Here is a 22,876-nt window from a genome sequence, read left to right on the forward strand (position 1 = left end):
CTTATTTATATTGAATGTGTGTGTGTATTAGAGAAGATGTGTAGAAGTCACAGGCCAACTTAAGGGAGTTGGTTCTCTCCTTCCATGATGTGGGTCTTAATGACAGAAGTCAGGTTTGTTATTGTTTGTTTTTAGACAGGTCTGGAACTTACCAAGTAGGGTAGGCCGGTTTACCAGTTCACCTGTCTTGGCCTCTCCAGTGCTGGGATTACAAGCACGTGCCACCATGTGTGGTTTTTTTTCCATGTGCATTTTGGGGACTGAACACAGGTCATGCTTGCAAGACAAACCCTTCATCGACTGAGCTACTCCCCAGCACTGGGTATATACTTCAGAGTGAGGAGAAAGCTACAGAGCAGAGACAACCTCCGTGTGCCATACAGAACCTGAACCTTTGCTACACACAACACATCTATCCGTCTGTGCCTAGACTGCACACACAGAGTGGAGGGGCAGCGAGCATCTCCCCCTGATCCCGCCCCACACTCTAAAACATCTCACTCTTCTCAGAAAGTGTGGACAGCACATGATACAGGAGAAAGATCGAGATGTCGAGAAAAACATGAAATTTTTACTTAACTGTTTTAGGCTTTTTAAAAAATTAGTTTTCTTGACAAAAAGCACCATCTCTAGGTTAAAGAAGAGTAAGATGAATCTGCATGCCTGGAGAGTTTCACTCTTTTACCCTAAAGTATATCACTCTGCAAAGTATACCATGTTTCGGTTTTCATGGATCCTGAGTCACAGTGAGAAATGTACTTTATATAAAAATCAGTATACACACACACACACACACACACACACACACACACACACTAGATCAAATGCTACTTTGTGGCAAAGATGGGTATTGTATGATAGACAGGAGCAAGGGATGTCAAGGGCAAAAGTAGACGACTGATCTCTTGACACTCCCTTCTCTAAAGCAGAAATACAAGGCTACAGAACAGATAAAAGCATTGATTAGCTGAGATCAATGTGATACTGAACACATTGCCTATTAGATTCTGTCAAGCACCTATAAAGAAGAAAACAGGAAGAGGAATGGGGTTTGTGAAGTAAAGGTTTGAAAAGGTCTCTACAGGAAAGAGGAAGAGATTAGGTTAAAGGAGGGGGGACTGCTGAACAGCAATGAGATGCGGGGAATGTCTCTTGCTAAGTCACACCTATACCCATCTGAAGGCATATTCTACCATGTCCAGTCCACCATCCTCAAGTGCTGAGAAGACTAAAGATGAGTTAACTAGAACGCTTTAGTGACGCAATGCGTGAATTAAAACCATCTAAAGATTTATTTAAAAAGAAAAATCATCACGCCCCATTCCTATTCAATCACAATTTACGGTGGTGCTCGTCAATTTTAGAAACTCCTCCAGTAATCTCGAAAGACATACCTGCTAAAACACACAGACCTGGAAAAAATGCAATAACCTAGAAGCGGAGCCAGCAGACATCTATTATTAAACGGTCCTTGTAGGAGATGCAAGGCTGAACTCCACCACTTGGGAGAAGAGACTCCAGTAGTTAGGGAGATTCAGATCCAGTTAGTGTTGAGACACCACCACGTCGGTAAGAGGCTGCACGCTTGGAAAATGCAAAAGATGAACAATGCAAACTTATAGACTGCTTATTCGAAATAATGTCTCATCGGGTGTTCTCAGATCTCAAATCTCTCCCCTGTACTCTCTGTTACATTACTCTAGCTTGAGGTTTCGGTGGCTAAAGTGGAAGTTAGGGGGCTGCAAGGAAAAAAAAGGGGGAGAGCAGGGACAGAATGAACTGCGCGGAGCGAGATAAGGTGGTGAAGAAGGAAGGCATGGGGCCGCCTCGGAATGCCCAACAGCCCAAAGATTTGGACGCTCAGCTACCAGGGCCCAGGAGCCTTTTTTCGAGCCTCCTATAGCACTCACCATAGTTTGTGGGTCTCAGCACAGGAAATGGTTATCTTTAAACAGGAAGACAACACCACCAATGATCCAGTTACTCTGGCAACACAAGCCCCGCCTTCCTCTAGACCCTATTCAACTCCTCCTCGAACCCTCTTCGTCTCCATTGGCTGGGAGTAACCAGGCCCCTCCCATTCTCGCAAAGACCCACCCTTCTCATCTCCCATGGCAACGCGACGCCACCTTCTCCCTTCCAACGTAGTCACTTCCGTTTGGTTATTAGTGACCTGGAAGTTTAATCCTATATACGGCTTGCTTTATATATATTTTCTTCTTTTTTTAAGTAAACATCTTTTTCGCTTTTCACTTACTGAGTCGATACACAGTAGACTCTGTGTTTCTACATTTTTTTTTTCTTAAACAGCATGGACTGTTGGTCCTTCTCCTTGAGAAGGGCATTCCGGAAACGGAACCCTGAATAATAGGAAGTGATCAGAGTGAGCCAGTAGTTAGGTGTCCGGAAGGCCTGGGCGGGTCGGCTTCCGAATGCCAGAGGAGTTTACAAGTTAGCCGGCTGCTGAGGGAGGAAAGCCTGTGCGGGGAACACTGAAATAAGAGTATCAGAGGTAAATCCTGGAGCCGGCCTCTGTGACAGGCGCCGTGGGGAGAAGGTCTGGGTTGGAGCTCGGCGGCCATTCGTTTTGGATTTAAAGATTGTCCTGGAAAGGTTTCTTCTAACAGGGACAAACTTGGAATCCTCCTCCTCCTCGGCAATGAGGTTGACAGTCTTGATGCTTTTACCCCCTCCCCTTTTAAACTCAGCACCAATGTTTTCCGATACCTTCACCCAGTGTTTCTAGACAGCGACACTCGCCGTCCTGCCTCGCGTCTTCCCAGCGAAGTTTCTGACATTTTGATCTCGGTTTGCTCTGCAGTAGAGCTTGGGATACGTTTTCAGAGCAAGGATTTGTGATGTTCAGGAAGTTAGACAGTGTACTGAGTCGTATGTAATACTGGGAACACTCAGCTTTGAGGACGTGTGTTGAAGCCACTTGTCACCCACTTTGCAGTCTAGACTCTAAAGAATAATATATAAGCATATACCGATTTCCCAGCATTTCGTAGATAAATAGTACCGCCTGTCAAAAGGAGATTAAAGAATGTCTCCGTTTCTAAATGTATGAGCACTGAAGGCAGAAACAGTTAAAATATAACTATTAAAGTAGAGGTACTCTTTGAATATTTTGGTATTGCTTTAATTCTTTAATATGTATCCATTTCTAGGACAGTCTTGGAGTGCATTTTCGTTAGTTACAGGAAAAATGGCTGCCCTTAAAAGCTTGGAAATCAAAGGTAAGTAAGTGTCCCTGTTTTTGATAATAATTGGTTTGGTTTTGGGTTTTGGTTTGGGTTTTTTGTTTGGGAGAGGGCAGGGGTGCTCGAAACAGGTGTGTGTTTGTGTGTGTAGCTCTGGCCGTCCTGGAACTCGGTGACTTCCAACACACAGGTATCTACACGTCCCTCCCAAGTGCTGGATTAAAGACGTGTCAGCCTTTTGGGGATCCTTTAGACAGGTGACTAAGTGGCATAGAGTCCTTGAGACCTATTTGTGTTTCAGATCTCTTCATGTCAGAGATAGTGGGTCCTAACTAGTTTTATCTTAGTTATTTACAAAGATAATGTTTCCAAAATTGGCTACACAGAGGCTAGGACTTTAACATAAATGAAAATCCGGGGTCCTGTTCTCACCATTGTGCTCGGTGTATACAGTAGTCACTTTCCAGCCCCACTTTGCTTTGCGTCTCTGTAACATGTAATGTGCATTGATGTTCTCTCTCTTTTGAAATCCTTCCATGACTTCCATGATGTCACTTTTATTTTTGGCATACATTGTAGCTCTTCACCATCGAATATAGTAACCATATCCTGGATGTTTTGAGTTAAATTAACACTTTTAATTTACGAACTAGCTACAGACGAAGCTGCTCCACAGCAAATGGTGCCCTTTCATTGTTACTTCTCTAGCACTGAAGCCAATCCTTGTCCAGTGCTGCTCTGGCTGTGTCTTGTTTCCTTTTCAGTCTCCTCTCTGTTTTAGCTCTTAAATCTCTTTTTAAAACTTATATGTATGAGTGTTTTATCATGTGTACGTATGGGCACCACAAGTGTACTTGGTACACACAGAGCCCAAAAGAGGGCATCAGATCCCCTGGGACTGGAATTACAGATGATTGTAAGCCATCTGTGGGTGCTGAAAAACAAACCCCGATCTTTAGAAAGAGCAACAGGTGCTCTTAACCACTGAGCCATCTCTCCAACCCCCAATATCAATATTTTTAAACCTTCTGCCTCCTACTCTCAGAGCCTCAGTGACTGATTATAGAAACAATTTACAAATCTGTCACAATCCAGTCACATTTCTTATAATTCAGACTCTCTAGTCTGCTACCATTTATATAGAGGCCAGAGTCAACGCATATCCCAAAGTGTGCTCCGTGGGTCTCCTGAGTTCTCCAGAAGGGAACTTTGTAGGAACAGTTTCTAGCTGTACTCTTCTCTTTCAAAGAGGGTGAAAGGGGAGGAAACAGGAGGCAAAGCTCATGCTAGTAGATAACTGCACCTAACTTATCGGGACAGCAGCAGACTGCATGGCTGGAAGAGTTGTGTAGCTTTAGAATAAGCAGGTGGAAGACTGGTGAAAGTTATAGCCTGGAATGAATGGCAATAGGAACAGTTAAACAATGGCCATTGTGAAAGCAACTAAGACACTTGGCCAAAAGCAAAACTAAAGACAAAACTGTGCCCTGAAAGGCTCCTGGGTAATGAAATTGTTTTTGTTGTTTGTAATGAGGATTGACGTTAAAAGGATCGCCATATCGTTTCATTTTATCTTGATTATATAGTAAGGCAGGTAATACATCGGCTTGGTCTGTTCTTACAATGATTTAACTGCTGCCAGTGAAAAAAGATGTTTGTGCTACATGGCCTGAGAAAAAGAATACCCATATTTGATGTTGCCAGTTGTCTGCATTTCCTTTAGCTGCCTCAGGAGAGAAGTGTGATTGCATAGTGTACCAGCAGAACTTTCTTCCAATGGTGACCAGCGCTGCCATCGAAGGAGGGGTGGGTCAGTACTGCTAGGGCTCACCTCAAAGGCAAACCTAAAATAAAGAGTTTAATTAAAACAGTAAGATTATAGATTTTCTACATCTAAAATGTAACTATTACAGTTAGTTTCATAGCCAGATAGTAAGATGTTTAAATAGTTTCAAGTCCTAAAGTGTTATCTGCTTTTAATTCTATAGTGTCGTACTGATTGGGTGAAAATGATTCTGTGAGCAATTGAATTTGGAAATGCCCGGTTGAATTGGTTATACTATCACTTCTCAGTGCTGTTAGAGCACCATTGTGTACTGTGAAACTCCAGAGGACATACATAACATGTAAGTGCATGCACAAATTTGACCAGGCAACTGTTTATCCAGAGCCAGTAGAGGTAAGGTCTGGATATCACCTTCATACACGTTAAGCTGATTGTCCGTAGCATGTTTCTCTAATGTGATAAGTAAACTTTTCTAGGTAATAATGGTGACATTTAAAAAGCATTAAAACTTGGCCTGGTAGCCCAGGCTTGTAATTCCATCTACTTGGGAGACTGAGACAGGAGGATCACAAAGTCCAACCTTCTCTGAGCTACATCATCAGTGCAAGGCTATCCTGAGCAACCTAGTGAGGTCCTGCCTCCCCGCCCTCCCCAACAGAAAGTAAAATGAGGACAGTGATACAGCTCTGTGGTAGACTGGTAGATTGCTTGCTTGCCATACACTTAAGACCTAGCTTCAATCCCAGCTGCCCCCACCTCCCAGGAAAGAATATTGTCTTAAAATATACCAAGCGACTTCCCCAAAAGAACTGTTTCATTGTTTGATTTACATGTGTTCCAGAGAGTTTGTCAGACTAGAATATAGTGGGACTAAAAATTGATTTAATGTAGAGGGGAAAAAAAAACTAGTTGTTTTTAAAAGATGTTCACTAACGGTTTAAATGAAGTTAGGTATGTGTTGATGGATTAACAAATTCCACTAACTAAGCGCTTACTTTTCTTTTTTATGCCAAGCACATTTTGTTGGCTGGTGAGGTGAGCTGGTAGGAGATAGCTGTAACTAAAGTAGCTCCCAATAGTCTAGTTTGAAAAAGAAACCGACTTTTCTGAATCCTATAGTGCTTACAGCATTCTTCATGCTCCAAGAGATGGAAGGGAACTTCCCAAGGAGGGGAGTTTGTGGCTGGACTAAGGTGGTAGGTACCACAGATGGCCATTGTCTTGGCTCAGGAGCTTAGTGTTCTTTCAGTGCCCAGTCATGTGACTTGAAGTACTCTCCTCATTGGTTTACACTGTCATTAATAAGGAAAGTATTTGTTCAGTGGTGACCTCTAAATCATGCTCTTTTCCTTCCATAATCTGAAACAAAAATTGATAAATTGTGGCCTTAATACCCCTTGACAAAGTGTGCAGTCAGTTTAATAATTATAAGCAGTAACTGAATCCCATGTAAATCAGTTATTATCCTGAATAAAAACAAATTCTATATTTCTCGTTACCTACGTAACCAAAGTTTCTTTCATCATTAAAAGCGATTTGTCTTGCCTTCTCAGAGACTGTCTTCAGTTTTACCTCAACATCCCAAAAGTCTAAAGTAGTTCCTCTCTGGCCTTTTATTGAAACAGTTTGCCAATGCCTATGTAGAATGTTGGACTGGTGATTTTGCTATTTCTTCGCTTTTCATCAGTCCATGGGAAAGCCGGGATGAAAAGCCCACGGACCTTGGGTCTGTTTAAACTGGTGAGTGCATGAGTACAGCTGGAAGGGAGGAGTAACAGATGCCTGCTTCCCTTCAGGGAGTGGAGGGCAAGGACTGAGACTCTGCTGTATTCATCATCATTCACAGCCACGGAGCTGGTGCCGTAGGTCTTTGCCTGAGAACTTGGGGGATTTAATTATTCATGGCTGTGCCCTGCAGGGCCCAGTACATATGTAATAAAGGTTTCTATGTGTGTCACTGGAAAAGACAGAGTAGTAAGAAAGTGCCGCCCTGGCTCTGCCTGCCCAGGTGCATGTTAACTAGACCTGATGAGTTATTTCTCAAGCCTTGAGTCCTTAGGTAAGCAGAACAGCAGGAAGAGCAAATTGGAATTGAAAGTTGGTTGAACTTCTTCACTAGAATTTTTCATGTTTTGTTTGGAAAGAATTATCTGTCAAATACACATTGTTTCTTTGCCTTTTAACAGCTTTTGTGATTTGTCTTGAATCTCTATTGTTTGAAGTTCTTGTACTTTTTTTTTCTTGTAAATTTTTTCTTTACATAATGATGTTTAAACTCTTAGATCGTGTATGTTATGACTTGCCTCGGAATCCATTTTGACTTGAACCATAACCAAAGTATAACACCTACATCTTAGTGAGCTGGAATGGTGTGACTTTAGTGACAAATTTATTATTGTTCTTGTTAATTTATAGTTAATACCTGATTCTATATTCTTAAATGCCAGAAACAAGACAGTTAACAAAATGAAATAGAGTAGATAAAACTAGGCAAACCTCAAACCACATTTTAAGAATATGAAAACAAGTCATCCATGGTGCTGTACCAAGAGATGGAGGCAGGAAGAACTCCAGGTCGAGGTTGGCCTGGGCTACATATCAGCTTCAGGACCAGCTTAAGCTGCACAGTAAGGCCCAGTCTCCACTCATCCTCCATCAGCAGTGGGTCTTTACTTTGAAAGGGTTTTGTGCATTCTCCTTGTAAAGTGCTACTCTCTTCCAGCTTGTTTTAACACCAAACTCTGGTCTCTCTCTCTAAAGTCTTCCATTGCTTATCACGTCAAAAATCAGTCCCAAAGTCCCAAAGGGTGTTTCAATTTGTGTCACATATTGAAATAACGTGATTTTATCCTAATATAAAGTATTTTGTGAGATAGAATACAGTTTACACCCCCAAATGCCTTCTATTTGATATAACTCAAATCCAGTATATTGATGCATACCAAATAGAATGACGACCAATCTGTGAAATGAAATGTCTTATATTCCAGTGTCGGTGGGGAATATTATTTTAGGGTGTGTTGCTTTTGTTTCTGCTGCATTTGTTTAATTCTCTGAAGCTGTGATTCTTTGCCTGTCTAAAACACCTGGTCTAATAAAGCTCTGGATGGCCAATATCAAGGCAGGAACAAGCTCTGGATGGCCAATATCAAGGCAGGAACAAGGATAGGCAGGGCTGTGAGGCAGAGAGTATTAGCAGAAGGAGAAATGAGGAAGAGCAGGAGCAAAAGAATAAGGAGAAGAGGGCATCAGGGGCCAACCACCCAGCTGCACAGCAAGCCACAGAGAAAGAAGTAAAGAAAGGTATACAGAAATAGAGAAAGATAGAGTCCAGAGGCAAAAGGTAGTCAGGATAATTTAAGAAAAACTGGCAAGAAACAAGCTAAGCTAAGGCCGGGCAGTCATAACTAAGTATAAGCATCTGTGTGTGATTTATTTGGGAGCTGGGTGGTGGGCCCCTCAAAAAGCCAAAAGATTAAAACATCACACAACATTCCAGTGATGTAATTTTAGCACTAGCATAAGAGAATGGAAGTCAGAATTATGTTTTATGATATTAAGTAAACTTTCCTTCTTCCTATTATCAATAGCCAAAGTTTATTAGATTTTATAAAAGAATGATACTAACAAAATAAGATGACATTTAATGAATGTTTACTCTGTCCACTTCCATTCTCAACATTCTACTTGTATTCCAAAATGTATTGTTGTAAATGTTAGGTTTTGAATATGCAAAACCCAAGCAAATCTAAAGACATAAAAAATAGACCTACTGATTAATGAAGTGAGTTTGAAAGGCTGTTTAACAATACAGATCTTCAGACCCCTAAGTCCTGTGCTTATATATTTATTTCTTCTATGTTTTTGGGGGGGGGCTTTAGTTTGTGCTGCTGGGGCTCTAGCCCAAACCTCGCCTGTGCTACCACTGCTTTTTAATTTCTTTTTTTTCTTCCTGTTTGAGACAGGCCCTTACTCTTGCCCTTAGCTGCCTTCAAGCTTACTGTCCTTGCCTCAGGTGCCCAAGTGCTGGATTATAAGTATACACTGTTACACCCAACTGGAAGTTTATTTTTTTAAAAAAAAAATTCACAAGTTGTGCAGTCAGAAAACTGTCCGTTAATACATCACTTTTATTAAGCGTGTGCTCTACTACTAAGTCCCAGCACCCATGTACTCATGTTGTTGTTGTTGTTGTTGTGTGTGTGTGTGTGTGTGTTCCCTATTTTCTATATTAGCATCTTAAGGACAGTGGTCCACACTGTCTCACAAAATATCTGGCCTTTATTATTTGCCCGGTATTGTGTTTGTTGTGTGTAACCTCTTGAAGTTCATCATCATAACCACTGCTACTGACTAGTGTGTTTGTCCTTACTGTACATTGTGAATTCATCATTATCCATGTGTCTATTGAATAAAGCGTACAAGGCATTTTACTAGGGTCATAATGCTTGTAAAATCAATTGAAAACCACACAGGGCATATGACGCCAGAAAGATAATGTAAATGTGATAAAAGGGAGGTTTAGGGGAGTTAGTTTCAAGCACATGTACATTTTGCTGATCTCTATGGTTATAGTTAACATAGTACATAGGGCTTGACCTTATTACATTCCTGCTCAGCACCGCTCTATGGCCTGGCTGTTCCATTTCATATATTTCAATGTAGAAATCACAAAAGAAAGCTATTTTTCTAGCATTATATTGGTAACCAGAAAGAAATTCTCTTGGATTTTCTGCTAAGAAAAAAGCCATTTACTTAGAAATTTGAAGCATGTCTTTATTCGTCTTTTGTTGGTGCATGATGTTTTAGAAATTACTCTTGAATTTTTCCCTTCCTTCTGGTCTTGATACTTTAGAACAGAGGGCAAAGCAATGTTGTTTGGCAAGATGGCTCGTGGGGGAGATGCAACACCTACCTACTTCCTCCAGATCGGGAGCCCATGACAGACCAAAGAGTGGACACTGCCATAGTCCATCTTAGGGAACCAGTGAGTTTTATTAGGTTTACTTCCAGGAGTGGAAATGACTTTAAGACAGCTACATCACCGAAGTCCACGCTCCAGCACAGGTGACAACTCCCAAAAGCTGGGAGCCTGGAGCCCAGGCAGAACCCGTAGGCAGCTCAGCAGGTTAGAGAGTGTGTTTTCCAGGTTCTCGGTTGTTGTAAACCTCCTCCAGGCAGCATGGCTGGTCTTCTGCTTCTTCCAGGCCGCTTGTCTCGTCTCTGGTCTCGGCTCTTCTTAGAGGGACTCTGGACAACCTTTGTCATTTACTATAGGAGTGGAGGGGCCTAGGGGATCTGGTCATTTTCAGGGACTTCCTGGAGCTGTTGTGAGTTGTTTGCCTTCTGGCTTATGGAGTCTTCCTGCAGAAAGGGAGTATTTCAGTTGGGGAGGAAACTACTGCATAGCATGTAGTTTTGGTGTTCTCATTTCTTTTGGTAAATTGTCCTTGGCTTGACTCCTCCCTTAGGCATCCTAACTTCGACCCCAATTCGAGGAGCAGGAGATGGAATGGAAACAGAGGAGCCCCCTAAGTCTATTGAAGTCACCTCTGAAGTCCAGCCCATAAATCAACATGTCCTTCAGAGCCCTCGTAAGAAAGTTCCCTCAGACAGCCCAGGAGTTCTTCAGCTCGGGAAGATTCTTACCGAAAAAGCAGTGGAAGTTGAAGCTGTGAGGATCTTTGTTCCCAAAGCTGCTATCACCCATGATATCCCCACCAAAAATGCAAAGCTTAAGTCTCTAGGCTCTCACCGAGAAGAACTCCACCCGCAGCCAGAGGTAGCCCCAGACCCCAGGAAGGAGCTCTCAGAGGCAAAGAAGGTTATAGAAAAGCTCAAGAGTTCTGAGAGGAGGCTACTTCAGGACAAAGAAGGTCTTTCCAACCAGCTCCGAGTGCAGACGGAGGTGAGCACGGCCCACAGCGGCGGTGAGCTCTGATCTTTACCTCTGAACCTTTTAATCCCCTTCTAGAAAACTGTTTTCTCAGAAATGTCATTGATCATGGGTTGCCCTTTCTCTAAAGTGCTTCCTCTTTAATTTCTCATTCTGCATAGGGCCTCTAGAAAGAGATTCTGTGGGGAACTCAGACTCTAAGCATGGTGGAAGTGGAGGTGCGAGGAACTTTAACCAAGACCACCTCTAAGTTATAAAAGTAGGTTCCGTTCATAAACTGACCGAGTTGGTCTTTGCCACTGACAAAGTAGCAGCCCTTGTTTGAAGAATTCATTCCAAGTATTTTTGCCTGATACATGGGGGGTGTGAAATAAGTTACTGTGTATTAATTAGAAATTAATAAGAATCTATAGCATTCAGTTGTATAACTTTATCCTTTGAAGCTTAGCAAAATTACCTTTACCCTCTCTTGTTTCTCTGTTAAACTTTACATTTTTATATTTGTGTGTGTGTGCGCGCACCCTGTATAGGGAGGGATGCATTTCACTTCACAAGTGTGGAGGTCAGAAGAACTTTGTGGAACCCACGTGGGTTCGCAGGATTCAACTCAGATCAGGTTGCTAGGCCTTCATAGAGAGTGCTCTACCCCCTGAGCCATCTCACTAGCCCAAGACTGCATCTTTTTGTAAGGCGACAGTGTGTAACACAGTGATTAGTGGTTCTTATCCAAATGTAATTTACATTTAAATCATTTTACTTGTATTTAATATATTTTAATATATTTAGCTAATTTCTAAGTACAAAATGGTATATATTTGTAAACGTTTTAGAAGATTCAGAAAGAAGGAGCTGGGAGATGGCTTAGTGGGTAAGAATGACTATGCAAGCATGGGGACCTGAGTTCAAATCCCCAGCACCCATATTAAAAAAAAAAAAGTCTGGCATCGCCATGCACACCTGTAACATTAGTGCTGAGTTTTTGGGGTCCAGGGAAGAAACAGGATTCACACACACACACACACACACACACCATTTTTGAGAGAGTAAAAAGAAAATTCAGAAAGACAATAAAAATGATAACACCTATAATTACACTATCCAGATATAACTGCATAACTATCAATATAGGTTTGTTTTTGTCTTATTTCTGGTGTTTTTCTTCTCTTAATTTTCTCCTCTTATTGAAAATAGATTTTTTTTTCACACAATATATCCTGATTATGGTTTCCCCTCCCTCTATTCCTCCAAGTTCCTCTTCTGGTCTCCTCCCCTCCCCGCTTTTGGTATTCACCCTTTTCTGTCTCATTACAAAACAAACAGGCTTCTAAGGAATAATAGGGAAAAAATGTAAGACAAAACCAACACATTGGAATAGGCTCCAAAGGACACAGAAATAGATTCTCTGCCATAAGTTTTGTTACAATCAATCAGTGACATTTCTTAAGCTTATCCATCGTATTGGTTGTCTTCTTTCATCCTAGATAAACCGCGAGTTAAAGAAGTTGCTGGTGGCTTCTGTTGGAGATGACCCGCAGTATCACTTTGAACGTCTAGCCCGGGAGAAGAACCAGCTCATCTTAGAAAACGAAGCCCTAGGTCGAAATACAGCCCAGCTTTCCGAACAATTGGAACGGATGTCAATACAGTGCGATGTGTGGAGAAGCAAGTTCCTCGCAAGCAGGTATTGTACCGTCGTAAACGCTATTTCCTTCCCTATTGCTTGTTCTGTCACTCTTTTGACTCACAACAAAATAATAGTGAAAATTTCTGACTTAAGATTGCTGGAGCGCTTCCTACATTATTTAATATGTGCACTTCCCTTCTGGAGGGCCACACTGTCTCTTGTTTCCCCTTTGTTCAAAAACTCACTACAGTAAACAAAACACAGCTGTAAAAGCCAATGTGGAAATATTGTAGTCACAAAAGGCAGATGTAGACCCTTCCCCTCCTGCCCGGAGAAAGCAACCTCATTCCCACTTCCACCCAGTGTGCTCTGTTCTCGTAGCTCTTCTGTCCACGTAAAGAGCTTCTCAACTTCTTTCTCCCCAAATATAAACAGAAAACAGCTGGGCGGTGGTGGCACACGCCTTTAATCCCAGCACTCAGGAGGCAGAGGCAGGAGGATCTCTGTGAGTTCGAGGCCAGCTTGGTCTACAAGAGAACTAGTTCCGGGATAGGCTGCAAAAACTTGTGAAATCCTGTCTGGTATGGGGGGCTGGGAGAAAAAATGTTTTATTTTATGGCATATCTGATGAGGCAACTCTGATACATGTAAAAAGCTACATAGTCCAGGCCTCTGAACACACTGGTCCATAAGAAACTCTGCTGTGTATCTTGGGTCTTTGTCCGTCTGTCCCCTGCTCCACTCGACTTTTGCACTAATATGAACATGTTTTAGACACTTGTCTGTGTTAGGTTTCTGCTGTCGGGATGAAACAGCATGCTCAAGCGTAGCTGGGGGAGGAAAGGGTTGTTCAGCTTTCATCACTTGGGTCACACTCTATCACTGAGGGAAGTCAGGGCAGGAACTCAAGATGCCGGGAAGGTATGTTGCCGGTTGACTTGTTCCTCATGGCTTTTTCAGCCTGATTTCTTATACTGCCCGGGATCACCTGGCACCGCCTACAGTAGGCATCAACCAAGGAAATGCTCCCACAGGCTTGTTTACAGTCTTCTCAATTGTGGTTCCTTCTTCTTAGATAACTGTTCCTGTCAGGTTGACAGGAAACTACCCAGAATACCGTGCACAGCAGCAGAACTTCATGTGTTTAATAACTGCTGATTAAAATAAATCATTTGGAGATTTCTCTCAAAGCGCCAAAGGCCTCCAAGTTGTTCTTTAAGAACCTGTTAAGTTCTTAAAACAAGGTATAGAAAACTTTGTAATAAAGTTTTCCTTCTTGTAAAAACATTTCATATTTTTATTTTTTAACACATTCATGTGAAAATATATTTAAATTATTTGTTGGAAAATAAGAAACTTTATTAGCTGTGTAAAAACAAAATGAGCCTGCTTGGCAGGGGGAAGACTACATTGTTTTATAGAAAGTTTTCAGAATTTTCCTGAAAGTACAATTGAGTAGTGAGAAAAATCATTTACTTTCTCTTTTCAGTTCTTTATAGTTAGAAGCATGTATCTAATCATCTAAAATTGATCAGTTTAGAGTAGCCTGGGTGTCAAGTCCAAGTCTCTATATAAAAAAGTTAGGTACCCTTCCATCATTTTAAAAATATTTCAGCTGACCCCGCTGCAGACGCTCTCATGTTAAAATGCTAGAACTGCGGGGCAGTGTGAATCTGCTAAACCCTGGTACTGGCTTTTGGAACCGGAATCATGGAGTAGTATTAGACTAACCGCTGTGTGCTATGGTGCTGTGAGAGAACTGTGTGTGAGATTTCATCTTTTGCAGGGTAATGGCGGACGAATTAACGAACTTCAGAGTAGTTTTACAGCGTCAGAACCGAGACGCCCACAGCGCCGTCCAGGATCTCCTGAGTGAACGGGAGCAATTTCGCCAGGAAATGGTCTCTACCCACAAGTACGACTCTTGTTGTCTCCCGCAGGTTTCACTGCCCTCAAAGTTCCGTTGGATTGTTTGTTTCAGTGTGGCCCCATTCTTTAACGTATTGACTGTACTGTTAGTAACACTCTAAAATAGATGCCCCGAAAGGAAACAGCCCTAAAACAGAAAAGACGGGGCTGCAACTTCCATTCCTAATAGGGAAAAGAATTATTAGATCTGTGAGTGACGGTGTTTCTGCTTTCAAAAGCAGTTCCTGGTGTGGTCATGGGGGCTTTGTGTAGTGTGGAAGAAGCCAAGTGACACACCCACGTCTCCCACGGGAGAGCTTTCGAAGTCTTTTTGCAGTATTGGAACATGTCTGCATATCTTCGCATTCCAGAATAGGCTGAAATTTAAAATAATAATAATAATAAATAAACATTTGGGCAGTGTTCTTTAAAAGGTCTTTGTTCTCTCTCTCTCTCTCTCTCTCTCTCTCTCTCTCTCTCTCTCTTCTTTTTTTGGTCTTTGTTCTCTTATGTAATTAAATAATTCTCAATCAGTTATATGGGAAACTAGAAAAATAAAGCAAAATATATCAAAGTGTGGCAATTTGTTAGAGGCAATCAAGGCAATGTTTCAAGGGAAGTGCTTGTTTCAGGCTGACCATGATGGGGCGTACCTACAATCCCATCACTCAGGAGGCTGAGGCAGAAATTCCTGAATTACAGGCCAATCTGGGCTATGGAGTAAGATCCTGTCTTTAAAGATAAAAAGGGAGGTTTATTTGGGGAAATAAGAAAAGTCTCCTTAGTAATTTACTACTCCAAGAAATACAAAAAGCAAATTAAACCCAAATTAAGCAGAAGTGAGAGAGTACTAATGATAGCTAAAACAAAATTTTGATGAAACTTTTTTTAAAAAGATAAACTTAAGAAATGTCCAGAAGAAATGCCCAGTCCTGAAGTGGCCATCACGGAGCTTCCATGGGTCTGTGCAAGGCCCTCCGCATGCATGCTGTGGTTGTTTAGCTTGGGGCTTTTGTGGGACCACAGCAGTAGTGGGAGTGGGTGTGTCTTTGACTCTTTGGCCTGCTCTTGAACCCTTTTCCTCCTACTGGGCTGCCTCATCCATCCTTGATAGGAGGTTTGTGCCCAGTCTTACCTCATCTTCTTGGGCATATCTGGTTGGTATCTCTGGGAAGCCTGCTCTTTTCTGAAGGGGAACAGGAGCTCACTAGATCTGGGAGGTGATGGTGGTGGAACTGGGAGGAGCTGAGGGAGTGGGAGGATGTGGTCAGATTTTATGAGAGAAGAATAAATAAATAAGACAAAAAAGTTCTATCCCATCCATTGAGGAAAGAGGGCACATTAAGTACTGGGAATGAAAGACTGCACGCAATAGATTAAATAGACATGGCAAAGATAATAAGGGAGTGTTATTGATATCTCTAGCTAATCAAGTCAGTGATTTAGATAGCTTAAGACATATTTCCAAAGTTTACTTAAAAGCAGGTATAGGAGGGCTGGGGATGGCTCAGCAGTTAAGAGTGTGTGCTGCACTTGCATAGGACCTGAGTTTAGTTCTCAGCACCATGTTGGCAGCTTATAACTCCTGGTAACTTCTTCTGGGCTCTCTAGGTACCTGCGCTTATGTGCACACACCCAACACACACGAATAATTTTAAAATAAATCATAAAAATAACAGACATATAAATTAACCAGCTCTAGCCAATTAAAGCAGTTGAGCTTGTAGTTAAAAACTGAATGAAGAAAATTCTAGCCTAGATGGATCGACTGAGTACTAATAAACATCTAATGAAAAAAGAAGCACAGCTGTGCACAAGTTCTTCTAGAGCATAGAAGAAAAGAGAGCAATTTCCAAATCATTTTTGGGGGTGAGCATTATGGAAACAAGCTACTGACATAAACAAAGGCCTGTAGACTTTCTATCTTTAATGAACATAAATTTAAAAATCTTCATAGCACCATGCAGTGATGGTATACATCTTTAATCTTAGCACTTGGGAGGCAGAGGCAGGCAGATCTCAGTGAGTTTGAGTTCAGCCTGGTCTATAGACCAGGATAGTCTATAGTTCCAGGATAGCAGTACTGTTACACAGAGGAACCTTGTCTCGAAAAGGTGATAGATAGATAGATAGATAGATAGATAGATAGATAGATAGATAGATAGATAGAAAAATATCCTTATTGAATGTTAGTGGACCAAATTCAACAATATAGAAAATACATTGTGACCAAATACATTAACTACAAGCTCAACTGCTTTAATTGGCTAGAGCTGGTTAATTTATATGTCTGTTATTTTTATTTTTTTCTTTTTAAAAATATTTATTTATTTATTATGTATACAATATTCTGTCTGCATGTATGCCTGCAGGCCAGAAGAGGGCACCAGACCTTATTACAGATTGGTTGTGAGCCACCATGTGGTTGCTGGGAATTGAACTCAGGACCTTTGGAAGAACAGGCAATGCTCTTAACCACTGAGCCATCTCTCCAGCTCCTGTCTGTTATTTTTATGATTTATTTTAAAATCATTTGTGTGTGTTAGAGAGCCCAGAAGTTACCAGATTTTGGAGACTGCTTAGCAGCCATATACAACAAGCAAATATGATTACATTAAACCGTGCTACTTGTTGTTCTGATTTCCAGGCAACAATGTGGTAATAGATTAGCAAGTGTCTTCTGTCCTGTAACCTATGTGACCAGACAGCATGAGGCTTACACTCTGAGTAGAAATGTTCAGTGACTTCTGAAATACGTTGCTCACTTCTCTCCTCTTACTGGTTCTTAGATTTTGTCTTCATCAGTGTTCATTGCTCGTGTGTGTTCTGTGCAGGTTTTTGGAGGAGCTCTTGGTGTCCTTGCAGTGGGGAAGAGAGCAGACGCACACCCCTAACACACAGCCCCACAGCACAACAGGGCTAGCACTTGCGAACCACAAGTTGGCAGAAGCCCTGCATGCTCATCTTCTGGGAAATGTTGGCACTAGCAATCAAAAGAAGATTCCAGCAGCAGTAGAATTCGTCAGTACCCCGGCTGAGAAAATGGCAGAAAAGGTAACATGTTTTCTCTTCTTGAGCTGTGGAATGTGTTCTAAGCTCAGAGGTTTTATTGACCTCTTCCTGAAAGCTCCTTGTTGTGCTGGCTTGGCCTTGGGAGCTGTGAAATGTGGAACCTCACTGTATTTCTTGTGTTAATAAGCGTGTGATCTTAGAGCAGATTCCTCCTTGACCCTTCAGTTTCATGATGTCACTACTTTATTCTAAGGAGAAAATCACCTACCCACCGCAGCCAGGAGTCTTAGAAAATGCATACATATATGTACTCACATCCTGCCTCTCGGCCATCCATCTTCTGTTGTCTTCCAAATGTCAACACAGTCATCAAACAGCTCCCCTTCCTGCCTCCCTGACTGAATTCTCTCCTGGAGCATAGAAGACGTAGCATAATCTTTCCATCCTTCTCGGCCCGCTTCCCAAGTTCCATTCCTCTCTAGTAGTGTTGCTCACCTCTCATTTCACAGATAGACCATTTTTCTCACATCCCTTTCTATGCATGCTCTTCCACCTGCCTAAACGATTTTCTGTCACCTTTATTGTCCAAACTTTCAGTGTATTTTGTACTCTTATCAACTACAGCTCTTGTATCATGTTGTTTTGTGTAATTCTTTCCCTGAATCTACTTAAAAGCTGGAAAGTATTTCTTACTGTGTTTCCTCATGGGCTGGTATGACGTCGCACATAGTAGGTGCTCAACTACTTACTAAGAGGACCAGTGCCTACAAAGTAAACCACTCACAGCCTGTTGGTTCTTTCCTACTGTTTCTTTGCTGGGTGGTTATGACACTGTGTGCTCAGCTGCTGGCGAGATCTTTGAGTGTAGCTGGCTTTTCCCTCGTTCACGAAACACTCCTCTTGCCCTGGTTTCTGTGACTAACCTCCACCATCCTGTCTTCTCTGCAGTCTGCTTCATTGTGCAATGTTGGGTGTGCTCCAGGCCGGGTTGAGATCTGTTCGTTCTGCTTCTTTACCCTGCTGCATTCCCTCTTGTAACAACCGGCATCTCTTCTCTTTGAGTGCCTTTCAGTCCCATTGCTTCAGGAACTGTCCTCTCAGAGATAAATGCCATAACTTCGTCTCCATTCTTCTTTCACCTGTTTTAATGCCCGCCCATTTCTTTCCTCCATGATGTGTCGCAGGATCTCTACAAGGCTTAAAATCCACCCCTATCATCTAGAAGACTTTCTACCATATCTCTGTCTCCTATTGAATTCCCTTAGCATTTTGTTTTTCGTTTTCAAGACCCACAATGTCATGGCATATGCCATACTTAGAAGACATTCTTTTCCTTGCAAAGTTTATAAACAATATTACTCCTTCTGCCGTTGCTTTCCTTCTAAATGAAAGGCCTAAAAGCTGAATTTTAAAAGTAAAGTATAGTTAACAGTGGAAGTCCTAAAGCTGCATGGAAGCTCTTCCAGGATCCAAAGATGCTCAGATGTCAGGAGCTCCAGTGTCTAGGAGATGCTGTTAACTTAGAAGAGGGAACGTCCGGGCACGTGGAGCAGGGAGGCAAGCCCAAGAGCGCCTTCAGATAAGCCCCACTCTGCTGTAGCGGAGGGAGATAGGGCCAATTGCCGTGCCTGCATTCTTTGAAACAGCTCTGCTTGTATCATGATTATTTTGGGAACTAAGAGCTGTGACCCAAGAACGTTATCCTTGTGCGTAATTGGACCTTTTTTTTCAACCCAAGACCACCTGTTTTGAGTCTCAGTAGAGGAGACAGAAAAAGCTAAAACCAAGGAAGAATGAGAGAGCAAAGTATTGTGAACATAGATGTTAGCATAAAATAGTCTATATAATATAAAAAGAGAGAGAAATGAAGGGCCATTTATTTTTCCAAAAATAAAAGCAGCATTTCCACAGAAGAACGGAGGTTCAGCCCTCATTCTAAACAATGGAAAGGGAAAGAGAGGCAGTGGGTGCATTTGGCTAAAACTGAAAATTTATATCATATGAGGTATAACTCATAAAACTTCATTTTTCTGATTTTATTCTTTCTATAGATATCTTTGAAAGAGTACTAGTTTTGTAGTTACTAAAATAAAGGTGGTTAATGTCATAAGTAGGCATCATTGCTGAATTTACAATGTTTTGGAAGAAGGATAAATTCTAATTCATTCAGATGTTATTTTTGATGCTATAGCACCATAAAACAAAATGAAGCTTTATAAGTAGTTTCCTATCAGTGAAACCCTTGGCCTTTACAGTACATGCTACATACGTCTGACCTGACTTCTTTTGACTTAGGTTCTACGTATTTTGGATCCAGTTACCTGTACAGAAAGCTCACCGGACAACCCGTTTTCTGAATCGTCACCAACCACATTACTCACTACAAAGAAAAATATTGGACGTTTCCATCCCTATACCAGATATGAAAATATAACTTTCAATTGCTGCAATCATTGTAAGGGAGAACTCATTGCTCTTTAATGTGTAGTGTGTTGGAGGCGTACTTAGTACCCAAGATTCATTATTTGGGAACTGGGGTTCTTATGCTAGAAATAAAAACAATTCATCTTTATATGATATATATCCACAAAGCTATTTCATGTACTGGATTCCAGATTATTTTTCTTAAGAAATGTCTCAGGGTAAAAAAAAAAAAAAAAAAAAAAAAAAAAAAAAAAAAAGTGAAGCTATGTAGATATATTTAAAGTACAAAATACTTCCCAGATAGTTCACTGTGTTTGTGCTGAAAAGCTAAAAAGGATTTGATAACTTTCTTTTAGGCCCTAAATTATTACTTTTTTGTTAAATGTTTTATACAAACTATAAACAGATTTCATTTTGGTGCATAAAACAAAATCAGGCAAACTACAGCCATCTGTTGGATGTGGCCACGTGCGTCCATCCCTCTCCTGTGGCCTAAGCTGCGAAGAAGGACACTTGAAAGAAATCCCACACTAGCTCAGAGTTGAGGGTTATTTATTTAGGGGTAGTCTCACAGATCACAATCCTCTGCACAAACGGGGAACGGGGAACAGCAACCAAATCCCACAGCTGGAAAAGAGGCCGGACATATATGTGCACTTTACATCAGCATACATAGTATAAGAGGCCACGCCCAAGTGGGCAGATAACTTAAAGGCCACTGGTGGTAGGAATTCCTACAGCAAAGCTGGGTTCCTGTACATCAGCAGAGTTCAGTGTGGGGCTCTAAAAAACCATTCCTTCAGAGAGCGTGTTTGCTAGTGTAGTGACTGAGGTACAGGAAGCATTCTCTTTGTGCACATTTGGGGTATAAAAGACGCCTTCAGAAACACTGGGGTAAAGGGATGAATCTTTCCAAGCAAATATATTAGGGAAATAAAAAGGTCTTTTTGAGCAACAAAAGTGTTCCATGCTGTTTGTTTTTTGCAAGGTGCTCCGTCTTCTGCTTGGTTGCAGATGGACAACCTACAGGAAACAGATTCCTAATAGTGACTCATAATGGCATGTGCAGTACAACAGGAGTATCTAGTTTGTTAATATGATGGAAGATGAGTTTCTAGGGAAATGTAATGCATTAATTTACATATATTATGTAATATGTAATTATATAACGTATCATAAGATTCCCTTTTATTGATCTTTAAATATTTACAAAAATCTGTCATCCAAAAAAAATCAGAAATCTTCAAAAGGCAAATCTGGCCAAATCAAAATATACTTTAGTGTCAAAACCTAGTATTTTTGTCTCACTCTTCTGAGCTATATTTATAGGTTTCAATGGCAATAAACTTCTCTAGTTTCTTCTTGTGGCTAGTCCTTTTTCCTTTCAGAATAACGTACTTTGGCTTCAATCTTCATGTGGCTTTTACTATTTACATCTGGTTTGTTGCCTTTTTCTTTCTGTTTGCATAATATAAACTTAGAAGAAAACGAAAAGTTTTATGACATCAGACTTGACTGTGATTTCTTGGGTATAACAACAAAAGCACAAGAAGTGAAAAATGAATTTCACCAGAACTTAAAACCTTCATACATTGAGACCCATGGTAGCCCTAAGAACAGGAGACGAACAAATTAACATCTGAGAAATGACCAGAAGACACAGAGTGCCAATTCAGCAACCAAAAACCTTCCCAGTGAGGAGTGGGCGGAGGCTGGCCATGCCTCAGTCTGGAGCACAGCCACACAAGCGGAGAACCAGAACCCACGTCCAGATCTCCAGCACTCACATAATACAGATGTGCATGCAGCAGTGCACATCTGTAACCCCACACACATGGAGCAGAAACAGGTGGGTGGAGCTCACTGAACAGCCAGTCACTCCAGCTGGACTGATGAGCACCAGGCTAACTGAGAAATCCTGGGTCAGACATAAAGACACCCAGTGCATAAGTTTCTCCTTTTCAGGCATGTGTGCACACTCACATGTACATGTACTACACATGCTTGCAAAAAAATGAGCATATTATTTTATGAAATATACGTATATATTTTATGTACATACAAATAGCAAATAAGCACTTCAGAAGATTGCCAACATCAGCAGTGAGCTACATGTAGTCACTACCATTTTCATAAAGATGACCATTAACAAAACAGTAAGACAGCAACTGCGGGCAACTGAAGAAACCTGGAACTGCTGCGCTTTACCAGGAGGAATGTAAAATGCAGCAGCCATTGAAAATATGGAAGTTCCTCAACAAAACACTAGACCAACCTACCATGTGGCCCGGCCCGCCATTCTCCTAGGTAGATAGCCGAGAGAACTTAGAGGTTGTCATAGACTATGGTACCAACTTTTGTAGCAGCATTTTCATAGTTTATCAAAAGGTAGATATAATCTTAATATCGCTCAATGGCTAATAAAAGCATCATCTATATGATAAGGGATACATTCAACCTCTAAAACAAATGTGCAGTTGACGCTTGCTACAATTTAGATAAACGCTTCATGAAGTAGTTAGATGCAAAGGAACAAATACTGGTACCAGTGTCTGAAGAAGGGCAGGAAGGGGTGTTTAAAAAAAAACAAAATTCATAGTTTTTCAATAATAAGTGAGTGGGAAAAATTACAAGGTGACGGCTACAGGACCCCTACTTCTCTTTCTGCTGAGAAGAAGTGAACACAGAGTCCATTAGTTGGGAAGGGGTGTGGTGAGGGGGGTTTAGGATGAGTTGGAGGGATGAATGGGAGGCAGATATGATCAAAACACATTGTGTATATGTATGGGATTCTCGATAAGTTAAAAATGCAATAAAATGTAAAAAGTGGAATGACTTAATTATTTCTCCGAAGATGATTCACAAATGGCCAACAACCACACATAGTTGGTTATTAGGACCATGCAGATCTGTTAAATATCTGTCAAATCACGAAATGGCGTGTCTGCTGTGGGAAACACTGACAAACGCTACAGTGTTCTACGCACTGCATCCTGTCTGCAGCACACATCCAGAAGAAAACA

The 22,876-nt window shown here is 41.3% G+C and overlaps 2 protein-coding genes across 4 annotated transcripts in view; one reads left to right on the plus strand and one right to left on the minus strand.

Moving 5' to 3' along the window:
* The window catches only part of Nme7 (NME/NM23 family member 7), a 150,514-nt gene extending 148,486 nt beyond the window's left edge, over positions 1-2,028 (minus strand). For both annotated transcript variants that reach the window (XM_087906329.1, XM_087906328.1), the window contains exon 1: positions 1,911-2,028. The gene's annotated coding sequence lies outside the window, so the exon portion shown is untranslated. The remainder of the gene's footprint in view (positions 1-1,910) is intronic.
* Positions 2,029-2,304: 276 nt separating this feature from the next.
* Positions 2,305-21,217, plus strand: Blzf1 (basic leucine zipper nuclear factor 1). 2 transcript variants are annotated; one of them, XM_048421417.3, is made up of 8 exons: positions 2,305-2,512; positions 3,171-3,239; positions 5,192-5,329; positions 10,461-10,897; positions 12,367-12,566; positions 14,296-14,424; positions 17,252-17,471; positions 19,725-21,217. In XM_048421417.3, exons 4-8 carry the CDS (start codon positions 10,502-10,504, stop codon positions 19,908-19,910), a joined length of 1,131 nt encoding a protein of 376 aa, XP_048277374.2. In that variant the 5' UTR covers positions 2,305-2,512; positions 3,171-3,239; positions 5,192-5,329; positions 10,461-10,501; the 3' UTR covers positions 19,911-21,217. The 2 variants fall into 2 exon arrangements, with proteins under 2 accessions (XP_048277374.2, XP_048277373.2); XM_048421416.3 differs by lacking the exon at positions 5,192-5,329 and having other exon boundaries at positions 2,320-2,512.
* The last annotated feature ends 1,659 nt before the right edge of the window (positions 21,218-22,876 follow it).

This window comes from Myodes glareolus, chromosome 5 (genome assembly GCF_982192425.1).
Source record: "Myodes glareolus chromosome 5, mMyoGla1.1, whole genome shotgun sequence".
Classification (NCBI taxonomy): Eukaryota; Metazoa; Chordata; class Mammalia; order Rodentia; family Cricetidae; genus Myodes; species Myodes glareolus.